This window comes from Bombina bombina, chromosome 4, assembly GCF_027579735.1.
Source record: "Bombina bombina isolate aBomBom1 chromosome 4, aBomBom1.pri, whole genome shotgun sequence".
NCBI lineage: Eukaryota > Metazoa > Chordata > Amphibia > Anura > Bombinatoridae > Bombina > Bombina bombina.
Genome location: NC_069502.1, coordinates 1149804435 through 1149819158, shown reverse-complemented (window position 1 = coordinate 1149819158; position 14724 = coordinate 1149804435). Strand labels below are relative to the sequence as shown.

Below are 14724 nucleotides of genomic sequence, written 5' to 3'. Positions count from 1 at the left end.
GAGCATTTTGGGCAAGGAAAATTATTAATAGTGCGGTTACAAAATTTATCATGACCCTACATGGGCCAGAAAGGCATGGATGGGCAGCACATGCAAAAATAAAGGAGGATTGTGCGGAGCTGTACAGACCGGACGGGGTATACCTATCGGATAGCGGGTTAGACATTTTTCTGGAAGACATTAAGGTCACCTTGCAAAGCATGGGAAGTGGAGGTCACGGCCAGGTAGGGTTAGGAATATGGTGAGATGGTGGAGGCAAAAAGAGTCCCCTCTTTTTTTTTTGTGGGTTATGGTGGCGGTAATTTGCGGCCAGTATTGGTGCACGGTTTGACCGAGTAACGCACAGGGCATAAGTGGAACTATAGGCCTACGACCCCGATGGGCGAGCCGGTAAGTTTTCACATGCGCAATGCAGTGTTTGGTGCGGTGTAAGTTAAGCACATAATAGGCTGGCTGGGGAAGCGCGGGATCCCTCCATGTTTGAGAACAATTTGGTGCTAATTGTCGAATCCGCCACAATTAATGGGGGTTTAGTTAGGGGACTCATTGCCGTTACTGATATGTGTATAAAGTGACCTTTAAAAATGTTGCCACTACAACAGTGTTGTGTATTTATTGGGAAAGGGAATAAGGGTGGTTTTGTTTGTCAAATAGGAGGTTGGCTAGAATGGAATATAGTCTTATGAAGGGAAAAGTTGGCCCTAAACAACTTATGAGTGTGGAGTGACAGATAGGCAGGGAGCACAGTAAGTGCCAGGGACAAGGGGAAAGAGTAAGCACAGCAGCAGCTTCCCACACCCTGGGAGCAGGGGGAGCTGCGTTCAAACCATGAGAAAGGGGTTGCAGTAGGGGGAGGAATAGGGATAGACCAGGGGAGGGTTCAAAAGAGGGGGGAAGGAAGGAATATAACGGCTTACCTTGCTCAGCAGTAGCAGCTTCAAATGGTCTTTTCCCCACCCGCCTGTCCCAAACGAAATTAAATTATTGCATGGATCTTTACAGGTGTTTGTCTTTTATTACAGTTATCCAAGCGTCAAAATGGTCACGGAGGGCAATGAGTCCAATTGGAGAGAAGAGAGGCGGTAATTTGCGGCCAGTATTGGTGCACGGTTTGACCGAGTAACGCACAGGGCGTAAGTGGAACTATAGGCATACGACCCCGACGGGCGAGCCGGTAAAAGTTTCCACATGCGCAATGCAGTGCTTGGTGCGGTGTAAGTTAAGCACATAATAGGCTGGCTGGGGGCGAGGCAGGCTCCCTCCATGTTTGAGAACAATTCGGTGTTAATTGTCAAGTCCGCCGCAATTAATGGGGGTTTAGTTAGGGGAATCATTGCCGTTACTGATATGTGTATAAATAAAGTGATGATGAATTAGGATATATAGGAGCGCCAATGGCTTAGATATACCACAGGGAATAAAAAGTCAAAAATTGTCTCCAATAATTTCTACCAACCAAATATTTAATATATAAAACCAATGTAATTCTGATCTCCAGAATCATAAAAACACAAAATACATATAGCAAAGCTTAAAATACAATACAATAAATGATTTGAAATACAACAGATAACGGATCCGGTTGGTTAAACTGGATGACCAATATCTAATGTTCCAGTTTTCATGAGTCCTCTTAAAAACCTTCTAGTAGGTACATGGTATTGTTAAATACACGTACAAATATAGTATTCAATGAATAATTTAATATTAGCTCAAATGTTCTTATCGAGGTGATAGGATCACTAATATAGTGATACGAGACCCACTAATAGGTCAACAGTGCATACAAATATTACAACATTTAAATCATATGATGAACACCGTGATAAAAAATAAAAAATAAGATACAAAGTGTTGGATTCCTTAAAGTGTCAAATAAACCATATTGTGGATTTGTAGAATGTGACACACAATAAAAATAAGTAAGTAGTGATAAACAATAAAAATGAGTAGTGAATTGGTCTTAAAAATCAATAAATCAAAAAATAAAAAAAATAAGATAAAGTGATGGGAAAATGCAGAAAAAATAATATATATAATAACAAAATTAAATGTAAGATCCTACCAATGGAATTTAAACTAAACTGGTACCAGCTAATACCTCAAATCTCCTGATTCAATCTGGGTGATGGACTCGATGGTCCGATAATGCGTTATTATCTTAAAAACAGTAAACAAATAACATACCACAAGCTGTATACTTATGACAAGCTATAAAAATATATAAACAACATAAAAACAGAGAGTGTGTATAGTTTGGCCAAAACTAGTCCACAAACTCCTAAAGGTGTGTTTCCACAACTTTAAATAACTTAAAATAATGATAAGACAATAATAGTGTCCTTTGAGAGTCTTTTGGTAAATCCTTAAAAGTCTGATAAAAATCCGGTGAGAGAAATCCTCAATGTGTAGTAGAGTCCCAAGTCCTATTCCTATGTTAAGACAAATACCTGAAAGAAATGGAAAAAAGCGCACTAAACAAACAGCGCTAACGGGTATGGACTATTGAAAATAGTCTTACCATTCAAATCCTGGTCCTGGATATAATGAGCCTCTCCAACTCTGATACAAAGTTTCGTCTACGCGTTTCGGCCCTCGTACCGGGCCTTTCTCAAGACATATGGAGGCTACATTATTACTGACCTTAAATACTCTTCTATGTGGGCGTTTGTTTGAAAAAATTGCGCCAAATTAGGCGGATGTTGACGGATTGAATCCCGCCGAAAATACGTACTTCCAATAGTGGACCGGAAGTTAGAGCTTGTAATGCTTCCGGTTTCTTGTGCTTCCGGTTTCCCGGAGCCATTTTGGAAAAGGGCAAAATGATAATAAGACAAAATCGGCCATCAGATGGCCTACTTTAAAATCAAAGTGTGGATTTTATATCTGACTATTTCAATTGGTGTTTGTTAGTGATTACCAATGAACGTTGTTCATCTAGTTGGGGCTAGATGAACAACGTTCATTGGTAATCACTAACAAACACCAATTGAAATAGTCAGATATAAAATCCACACTTTGATTTTAAAGTAGGCCATTTTTATAGCTTGTCATAAGTATACAGCTTGTGGTATGTTATTTGTTTACTGTTTTTAAGATAATAACGCATTATCGGACCATCGAGTCCATCACCCAGATTGAATCAGGAGATTTGAGGTATTAGCTGGTACCAGTTTAGTTTAAATTCCATTGGTAGGATCTTACATTTAATTTTGTTATTATATATATTATTTTTTCTGCATTTTCCCATCACTTTATCTTATTTTTTTTATTTTTTGATTTATTGATTTTTAAGACCAATTCACTACTCATTTTTATTGTTTATCACTACTTACTTATTTTTATTGTGTGTCACATTCTACAAATCCACAATATGGTTTATTTGACACTTTAAGGAATCCAACACTTTGTATCTTATTTTTTATCACGGTGTTCATCATATGATTTAAATGTTGTAATATTTGTATGCACTGTTGACCTATTAGTGGGTCTCGTATCACTATATTAGTGATCCTATCACCTCGATAAGAACATTTGAGCTAATATTAAATTATTCATTGAATACTATATTTGTACGTGTATTTAACAATACCATGTACCTACTAGAAGGTTTTTAAGAGGACTCATGAAAACTGGAACATTAGATATTGGTCATCCAGTTTAACCAACCGGATCCGTTATCTGTTGTATTTCAAATCATTTATTGTATTGTATTTTAAGCTTTGCTATATGTATTTTGTGTTTTTATGATTCTGGAGATCAGAATTACATTGGTTTTATATATTAAATATTTGGTTGGTAGAAATTATTGGAGACCATTTTTGACTTTTTATTCCCTGTGGTATATCTAAGCCATTGGCGCTCCTATATATCCTAATTCATTGTTCTGTTTCTAGACCTATTAGGGGGTCTTCTTTATAGTGAGCAGATATCAGTCCTGGGCGCTGGTTACTTCGTCTTTTTCATGTATAAATAAAGTGACCTTTACAAATTTTGCCACTACAATGGTGTTGTGTATTTATTGGGAAAGGGAACAAGGGTGGTTTTGTTTGTCAAATAGGAGGTTGGCTAGAATGGAATATAGTTTTACGAAGGGAACAGTTGGCCCTAAACCACTTACAGATAAGAAAGCACGCAGGGGTTTTAAAACCAATGTGTTTTAGTAAAATAGATTTTATTGATTAGTTTTTCTTGTGTTTAGAAATGAAATCTAAGCATGGCTAAATGGATGCTAAAATCCAAAACCCAACCAGTATTCATTATACAAACAAAAATATTTTTACAAATATATTATTTTAATAATATGTAAACTATAACAAGATCAATTACAATTAGTGTACAATTTAGCACTTTCCACTGCAAACACATATCACATACAGTGTAATTTAAAAACATAAAAATGTACCCAACACATATACATCTGACACTATAAAATGTAACTATTTCTAAAAAAAAAACAAAAAAAAAACAAACTATAATTAAGCACCTTTTTACCAAACAATAATTCTAGTTATCTGTATTAAAAGTACATATTGCACTAGAAATTGTAATCAAATTCAGTCAATTTCTGTCATTATGAAAAAGTTGTGTACATCACTGTAAAACCTTGCAGAAAAAAATATCTGAAACACACTGAGGGATCCAAACAGGTGAACATGTTATGGTATAAACTAATGATTGATAACACCAAAGGCCCTAAAAACAAAAGGTACTAGATAATATAAATAACATTAAACAAAAGAAACTTACAACGTGTAGTTTTAAAAAAAAATGCTCTCAAGAAAACCTGTGACTTAAAAGGGATGCTCTCATTGGCCAAGCACATATTTTCCCTGTAAATATAAATATACTCTTTTTTTTCCTGTAAGTTACTTTTCTAGTAAGATAAGGTTTGAAAGTGAATAAAAATAGGACACATAAACCGTAACTCATTTATATTACTTAAGCAATAAGCTCTGTATAAAATATCAGGTCCACTGGGGCAGAGGTATAAAAGTCACCAGTATAGTATTTTACCTCATGATTATCTTAAATTCTGGGTAGTCTTTTATCATAAGCTTTTTTTTCTTTTGTTTTAAATATTGTGTTTGCTTCTACTAGCTCCCTAGAGGTTATGATAATCGCTTTATAGATTAAAATCATACATACTGAGATGTTAGAATTCTTTAATAACTGGAACAAGTTCAGAAGACATGAGACAAGGTGAGACCAGTTTGGATGATTTCCCTCAGGACCTCTCGTAAACATAAGAGATAATGGCAATACATTTACTTCTTAACTGTTTCATTTAAAAAAGTACATTCAAGCTTCAGCTGTGTAATCGAGTCACTGCATGTACGGCTAACAAACAAAACATATCAGTGAGGAACAGAAAAGTAGATAAAAATGATTCCAATAAAGTAGGCCTGTCCACATAATGACAACCAGGTATAATGATTATAACACAATTAGTCCCTACTGTGTTGTGTTATAGCCTTAAAGGGTTCTGGTTGCAGCAAACAAGTATGGGAGCCAATTGTTTTCCTGACCATGCATCAGACTCAGAGCTACAGCCAAGGTAGCTAAATAACTGTGCTATGTGAAGTGCACACACATTTATATATATATATATATATATATATATATATATATATATATATATATATATATATATATACACACACACACACACATACACACGTGTGTCTAGGACCATGTAACATACGTACAGATCCAGATGGTCTTCAACCAATAAAATTCCACCTGTGTGGGTGTGGGGGGGGCTAACTCAATTTGAAGGGAGACACAAAAAGTTAGTGTGGGTGTTTTGTGGGGTAAAATAGATCAAATGTAAATTATAGATAAAAACATGGCACATTTTAACTTGCAATTTGGGATTAGGCTTAGAAGAATTCTGCAGTTGAATGAGCCCCCTAAGATGCACACCACTGATCTGTGATGACAATCTGTCTTGCTGTGGTTTTTCAGCGATCCTCAAAATATTTACATTTCATAATACATTATATTTTGGTGAGTAATCCTACTGTGTAGTACCTCAAATCAGGCATAGGATGTCAAGGTGGCAAGGACCTCCAAAAAGAAAAACAATCTGCAATAATTGAAGAAAGAGTCTGTCAAAAAAAACAAACAATTGTACAATCATATATATTCAGGTAGAAAACCCTTCATCCAAACTGTTTGGGGCAAGAAAAGATTTGGATTTCGGAATAGTTTGGAATTTGGAAGATTTGCTTCTTTAAAATGGGACAGTTTGGAGAGGGGATGGGACCAATATCTTATGTAATTTAGGCAATATTTACATCACTATACAGCTTATACATACAACCTAAAGAGGGTGACCATATTGCCACTTTAAAAAGGGACACATATGAAAAATACATATGTCAGGGTTCTTATACAAACCATTTCTTTACAGCCCTGACATATCTATTTTCCATGTGTCCCTTTTTAAAGCGGCAATATGGTCACTTTAAACCTAAAGATAGTTTTATTTAATGTTCAACACTTTTGTATACACAGTACCCGCAGAAAGATAGTACAGTGCTGTAATCAGAAAGGTAATTTTGTCATTTTAAATAAAATAGACTATTATTTGCATTTTTAAACACAAAAAGGTTTATTACCATATTGGTCTCACAGAGAGTGTTCCTTTAGTAAATTGTGATTCCTTTTAAAGGACCAACAAAATCAAGTTTTTTTTTTATTCAATAAGCTTTCAAGACCTCACAGGTCTCTGCATCTCAAATAAGAGACATGTGAGATCTTGAAAGATTATGGAATTAAAAATAAATACAATTCTTGGCCCTTTAAAAAAAAAAAAAAAATGAAACATTTTGCATACAAAAAAACAAACCGATGATAAAGGAAGAGAAGATAGTGACTTAAAGGCGGGGAAAAATAGTACATTTTGACAATTTTATTTAAAAAAAATATTAATTAAAAAAATTTAGATTTCAGAATAAGTTTGGATTTTGGCATTCCAGATTGGGGGATTTGTACTTATAATATACAGTATAGTAGGATTGTTACTTGCCGTATTGTATCTTATGTATTTTAAAGTGACTTTCTATTTAGAATAGTTAAATATTTAAAAGTAGCATTCAAAAGAAAATCAGAAGGGCTTGTTGGCTCAGCAAGAGGTTTGTGCCTAGATATAATAATTTACTTTCAAGCTATAGTATTCAGAATATCTTTCCGATTAAACCAAATACAGGGTCCAACATTTTCATGAGGAAACACAAATATTTTTTTTCATCCCCCCTTGACACACACACAGGACTGAAAACATTGTTACCAAACATTATCTACAAGCAAACCTTAAAAAGGGATAGGAAAGTCACAATTAAACTTGCATGATTCAGATAATGTGATTTTAAGATACTTTTAAATTCACTTCTATTTTCAAATGTGCTTTGTTCTCTTGGTATCCCTTGTTGAAAAAGAATACGCACATATCTTACACTAGTGGGAGCTAGCTGAATGGTGCCTGCACATATTTGTCTCTTGTGATTAGCTTGCCAGTGGTGCAATGCTGTTCCTTCAGCAAAGAACAACAAGAGAATGAAGCAACATTTGATAATAGAAGTCAATTGGAAAGTTATTTAAAACTGTATGTTTTATCTAAATCATGAAATAAAATTGTGGGGTTTCCTGTTCCTTTAAACCAATTCTTTATCAAATGCTCCAAAAACCTATATTTAATATAATAAAAAAATATGATGCAGAGGATAGGAGCAAGGTCTTTTCCTGCCAGCTCCAAAGATAGATCACATTAAAGGGCCAGTGTGGTTACCTGACAAATTTCGATAGACATATAGTTAAAGCATTAAATATGCAAAAGACATATATACCAATATTGTTCAAAAAGTATCTTTGTAAAAATGTACCTTTACATTTGCCGCTCCTGTGTATTTTTACAACTCTGGTACTCCCTAAGGAATGGGCTGAGCTACAAGTTAATTTAGCCCCCCCCCCTCCCCACTCCAATCAAATAATTTATGTAAATGTGCCGTGCACGGCAACAACAATGTGGGACACACATGCCCTGTGTAATAAAGAGGGCCCCAAAAGCGTGCTCACGTGCACACATGACTTTGATAAATACACTGTGCCAGGGGGACAAAATACCAGCTCTGAGCAGTCCAGGGATGATACTGGGAGTCAGAGGGAGTGGAGGCTGCATACCGCACACTAGCCTAGACCGCAGGAGCTCAGAGAGGCTGGATTGAGCAGTGAGAGACAACGTCTGTAAGTGCAGGGTCCTCAAGACAGCTGCAGTTCCCAGCTCCTACAAAGCCCCTCCGCTGCCAAATACTATACTTGGCAGAACTCTGCCTACACATCAGTAATCTAACTATTGGAGTATGCCGGTGGCAGCACTCTGCACCGCAGCATCTATGAAAGAAGCGTACCGCAGACAGCATTCCCTACCCAGTGGTACTCTTCTTTCATAGATGCGGCGTTGCAGAGTGCTGCCGCCGGCATACTCCAATAGTTAGATTACTGATGTGTAGGCAGAGATACCATCTGGTTGTCCTCACTCTGTATTGATTTGCGCACCAACCAGCAGCACTAGGATGCAGGAGGAAAGTAATTACTGCTGAATACGAACACAAATTTATTGAGTGCTAGTCCGTGTTCCCTCTAGCAGTGACGTCATTGTGGGAGCTGGCGCATGTGTAATGCCCTGCAGGGAGTGTGACCGAGCGGCCAGAAAATACTGTTTGGGGTATGGGCAACACAATCTAAAAAAAAAATAATTTAAAAACATAGAAAGTGATGTATACTTACTGCCCAGCGCTAACATATTTAATGTTGTCTGAAAAGCAGTTTAACATTTAGAGGCCTATTTATCAAAATGTCTGTCGGACCTGACCCGACAGTGCGGATCACGTCCGACAGACATTGCTGAATGCGGAGAACAATACGCTCTCCGTATTCAGCATTGCACCAGCAGCTCACAAAAGCTGCTGGTGGAACGCCGCCCCCTGCAGACTCGCGGCCAATGGGCCGCCAGCAGGGAGCTGTCAATCAACCCGATCGTACGTGATCGGGTTGAATTGTGTCGATTCCTGTCCGCCTACTCAGAGCAGGCGGACAGGGTTTTGGAACAGCGGTCCCTTTAATTGAGTGTAAGGGGAGCAGAGAGTTTTCTACATATGAAGGTGAATACTTATAAGAAACGTGAGTTAGTATAGTCTAAGTAAAATACAGTATCTCTACAAAAATAAAATGCATCTGCATATTATTCTCAAGCTAATCTTTGAATACATCATTCTATCATTTATTTAGTGGGGTCTTTTTTTTATCAAGTAGAATATGAAATACAGTGCATTAAAAAAAATAAAAATGGATGTTCCCGCACTTAGTAATACTATTTGTTTCTCACTTATGGAGGCTTATCGCTATCAGCCAATACAATTGTGAATTGTATTTCTATAAGCCAATAAGCAACTAATGCACAATTGAGTGGGAAACCATTCTAAGCTCTTAATATAAAATAAAAAAAAAATTTTTGCAAACTCCTTATCGAAAAAATATTTTGCAATAAAAGCTACATTTGTACTTTCATGAAGCATTTTTCAATAAACTCTTATACTATACAGCTATTAAATGTGACTCCATACGGTAGTACATTTACCAGCAATGTATTCAAGTTCTAAGATTTAAAGTCAATTTTTCTTTGTTGCACCAACAAAGAATATTTCAAAAGATTTTTTAAACTAGATGTTCCTGTATTCTTCCCAGGACCTTTTTAGCGGATGATGCACCTACTGGCTGATTTTGCTGACCACCCAGCTAAAATTGTAGCCATTATTAAGCTAAAATCATCCACTATTACAAATGTTAAATTTTTATGGCACAAATTATTAAATACATTTATGTTAAATTATGCAATTAATGTGTGCTTTGGATAGCTAAAAATGATGTAATATTAGAAAATGTTACACTGCCCCCACCCAGCTACTTCATTATGCCCCCCGGCATGGCTACTTCATAATGCCCCCCGGCTACTTCATAATGCCCCCCGGCTACTTCATAATGCCACCCAGCTACTTCATAATGCCACCCAGCTACTTCATAATGCCAACCGGCTACTTCATAATGCCAACCAGCTACTTCATAATGCCAACCAGCTACTTCATAATGCCAACCAGCTACTTCATAATGCCCCGGCTACTTCATAATGCCACCCAGCTACTTCATAATGCCACCCGGCTACTTCATAATGCCCCCAGCTACTTCATAATGCCCCCAGCTACTTCATAATGCCAACCGGCTAGCAAACATTTCTGTTGAGAATGCTGAACATACTGTATATACATAATTTTTATGCTTGTGAGGCACATCACAGTTCATCAATAGAGAGGTGAAACCTGTCCCTATGGAAGAGTTGTGCACAATTACTTTATTAGTTTTATTGTTTCAATTTAATTTAAAAGGGGTAGGAAAGTCAAAATGAAACTTGCATGATTCAGATAGAGCATGTCATTTTAAGACACTTTTAAATTCACTTCTATTTTCAAATGTGGTTTGTTCTCTTAGTATCCCTTGTTAAAAAATGAATACACACATATCATACACTAGTGGGAGCTGCTGCTAATTAGTGCTTGCACACATTTGTCTCTTGTGATTGGCTAAATAGATATTTTCCGCTTCCTGTCAGTAGTGCAATGCTGTCCCTTCAGCAATGGATAACAAGAGAATGAAGAACATCTGATAATAGAAGTAAATTAGAAAGTTGTTAAAAATTGTAAGTTCTATCTGAATCATAAAAGAAAATTTTGGGGTTTACAACCCCTTTAAACACTGCTTCAAACCAACCTTTATAAACGTGTAAATAGAGCAATAGTGCTCTCTTACATGCTTGATAACACGTTGCTAAATTAGCCCTACTTTAGTAAATAGTGAGTGTAGAAATATATTTTATGCATTATATAAAAAGCATACATTTCAGGCAAATTAAGGGTGTGCATTTTTTAAGGCAGATGCTTTTGAAAATAAATAATACATTAAAAGGGATATGAAACCCATTTTTTTTTTCCTTTTATGATTCAGATAGATGCAATTTTATGCAGCTTTCTAATAACTTAGGAGCCGGACCATTTTTGGTTCAGGACCCTGGGTAGCGCTTGCTGATTTGTGACTACATTCAGCCACCAATCAGCAAGCACTACCCAGGTGCTGAACCAAAAATTGTCCGGCTCCTACGCTTACATCCCTGCCTTTTCAAATAAAGATGCAGAGAGAACGATTGCATGCGCTATCTGAATCACGAAAGAAAAAAAATGGGTTTCATATCCCTTTAACCCCGATAAATAGCAATATGACAGAAGCATGGTTATAGTGGGCCAATTAAAATTAAATCAGTGAACAAAATACATTGTTTAATAAAGAGAATACTGATTCCATTTTATATTCCCCATTACTGGTATAACAATGTGTGCTTAAAAAAAATGTTAAAGGCACAGTAAAGTCAAAACTATACTTTCATGATTCAGATAGTACAATTTTAAACAACTTTCCAGATAACTTCTTTTATCTAATGTACTAATTATCTTGGTATACTTCAAAAAGCATAAGTAGGCTCAGAGACAGCAATGTACTACTGGGAGCTAGCTGCTAATTGGTGGCTGCACATAGATGCCTTTTACAACTGGTTCACCACCTGTGTTCAGCTAGCTCCCAGTAGTGCATTGCTGCTTCTTCAACAAAGGATACCAAAAAATTAAGCATATTTGATAATGGAAGTAAATGGGAATTTGTTTACAATTGAAAGCTCTAAATCATGAAAAAAAACATTTTGAGTTTTGTCTCTTTAAAATAAAAATAAAATTCCCTAAACCGGCATTACTGTACTGCTTATCAGCATGGGAGCTCATTTATATCCATCTCTAACTAGCCACAATAAAGGATTAGAAAGAAAACTGAAGAATCTTTTCAAGGGGTATGCACCTGGAGTGCAAAATTGGAGTGCATGAATTTTTGCAGATAAAATTAGTTTTAAATACTTTTAAACATTTTGGATACTAATATTTTGCAATAAAGTGTTTATTTGTCTATATATACTATGCATGTAGGAAACTGGCTTTAATATCCTTTTAACTATAAACAAATAGCATCATGCCAAAAATGCTGTTAGAACTTGATGGACACGTTTTGGAGTCTTTGCCAAGAATTAATTTGCCTGCACATATGTTGTTGGAAGACTTTTTCATATGGTATTTTTTAACAGACTTGCATTTAATTGGGCCTGGAGGGCCATTTGGTCAAAAGTTCTACATCTGGTCTGCTCTCTGATTTTCTCTCTCATCTGAAAAGATGCCCTAGCTATTCTGCGGCCCTCATCAACCAATGCTTCTTTATCCTTGAGCAACTTGGCACTTTTCCTGTTCTTAATTTGGATCCGTTTTTCCACTTGTATTTTGTTAATTTCTTCCTTTTCATTTATTTTTTTCTTTAGGAAATGATGGATTTTCTCTTTAGTTGAATTCAGTTCTTTGGTTTTTTCTGCCTTGCTCTGAATGGCCTTCTCCTGAGAATTTTTAGCTTGCTGTATTCTTTTATCGGTTTGATGAACTAACCGCTGCCTGTGTTTTGTCTGCTCCCTTTCTTGGTGCTCAGCCCTAATCTTCGCCTTTAGTATCTGTTCCTCCTCTTTAGCTGCCCTTTCTTTTAGCTCTTTGTTCCTTTCTTCAATAAACTGCTTGTACATTTCTTCAGACTTTTGCTCTTTTTGTTGGATTGACATCATTTTAAATAGTTCCTGTGCTTTTGTCTGGTTATCCACTTGTTCTTTCAATCTTGAATGCCTGAGTTTCTCATGTTCATTTTTTATTTTAATGCTCATCTTGTTCTGCAGTTCATTCATATTTTTAGCTTTAATGGCATGAATCATCCTTTTATCAATTAACTGGTTAATTAATGCACCGTGAACCCCAACAGATATCTCCAGGTCATTATCCTCTTTCACACCCCATGTTGTCCTGGCATTAGTATTCCTCTGCTGACGTTCAGTGCTTCTGGACAAATATCTCCAACCCTCCTTCTGTAATGCTGCTTTTAAGTTCTTCTCCTCATTCATCGCTCCCTCCCATGCTTGTTCCATTTGGACTCTCCTCTTCTTAGCCATCTCCTCCTCTTGATACTTGACTAACATCAGTTCTGCAATCTTCTTATCTCGGCTGGACACTGACACTTGGGCTTCTCTCTCCACTTCTCTGGCCAACTGTTTGACCTTCCGAACAGACGACGTTAGATCTTCCATACTCAGGCTCTTCCGCAGTGGAGGCTGGTTTTTCTGTGCTCTATACTGGGAAATAGCTGATTTGTCCCACCAGTCTGGAGCTAAGGAGGGTTCCCCATTGCACATGCTAGCTGGTGCCTTCGCCTTCTCCCTAGGGAACTTCCACCATTCTGAAGACGTGGTGGGAGCATAGTCTGGTTTCCTTACAGAGTCTATGGGATTTTTGGTTCCCACACTGGATATGTCAGCTAGCGACTTGGACTTCATTTCTTCCTGATCACACAGCAGCTGCCTCCTCGTCTCCCTGCACAGTCTCACCTTTCTCCTGCGCTCCTTCTCATAAGCCTCGTACATCTCACTTATTTGCCTCATAGAGGCCCCTGGATGCTCATCCGCCAGCTCTTCAGGGGTCCGATGCAGGAGATCCACGGGCCGGATCGCCATGCGTGAACAGGCTTCCAGGGAGCGCGGACTAGTCAGCACGTAGCGACTGCCGTGGCCCTTTTCAAAGTTATAGAGGTCTAGTTGTAGCGTTGGAGATCGGCGCCCGTCCTCCATCTCTGCTCGGTGGCTTCAGCTCAAGCTTGTCTTGGTTGCTAAGGGAGACATATTGAGAGGGACGCCGAGTGCAAGACTTCTCCGTGCCAGATAAACAATAATATTTAGCGATATAGCGCCATCTAGCGCTATGGAGACGATTTCTGAAACGTTTTCCTTACTTGTAGGGCGCATGCGCGTTCGGTGGGGTTGATTTTGAATATGTTTAGTGATATTATTAGTGCATGGGAAATTCTCATCGTGGGCGACATAATGTTTTATACCTGTTCTCAGTTTAGAGAATGACACAATGAATCAATACAACGCATTACAGGATTGTGCAAAAGATTGCGAAAAACGTTTAGAAATCCCAAATTGTATTTTTAATTTTGTCCTGACGTGACTTTTTTTTAAAAACAAAATAGGTAAAAAAAACATTATAAAACGATATTTCATAACAGTATTTAGTATCTATACTCAGAATTAGTATTTTTGTGCAATTCTGTAATGTGAAATCCAGAGAATGTATACAAGAAATCAATATTTTCCTTTTTAATAGTCAATGACACCTGATTTACACGGGTTTTCACAATGAGACTTCGCAGTTCGCACCCTTGTATTTTTAAAGGGATATAAAAAAAAACCTTGACAGCCAACATCGTACCTATTAAACAAAGGAGGGCCAGACGAATCTATCTTGGGGGCCACATATGGCCCTGAGGCCAGTACTTTGAGACCACAGCTTTAAATGATTCAGAGTAGTAATTTAGGCAATATTTACATATAATACAGCTTCTGACATCAGGTAATGGTGACCTCTAACCTCTTGTAGTGATGACGTCTATCCCCTGGTGATAATACTAGCATGCCTTCAGTTTTATACAATGAGCAGTGCTAACACCAGGGTAATGAACAGTTGCAACCTCAGACTGCCAGCTAAT

General features: G+C 37.2%; 1 protein-coding gene across 1 annotated transcript; it reads right to left on the bottom strand.

Moving 5' to 3' along the window:
• Positions 1 to 11854: 11854 nt before the first annotated feature.
• Positions 11855 to 13855, bottom strand: LOC128655803 (coiled-coil domain-containing protein 177-like). Its single transcript, XM_053709374.1, has one exon. The coding sequence runs from the start codon at positions 13802 to 13804 to the stop codon at positions 12215 to 12217; it is 1590 nt and encodes a 529-aa protein (XP_053565349.1). The 5' UTR covers positions 13805 to 13855; the 3' UTR covers positions 11855 to 12214.
• Positions 13856 to 14724: the final 869 nt, after the last annotated feature.

Coding starts and splice junctions, on each gene's coding strand:
- LOC128655803 (XM_053709374.1), bottom strand. CDS start 13,804: ATGGAGGACGGGCGCCGATCTCCAACGCTACAACTAGACCTCTATAAC.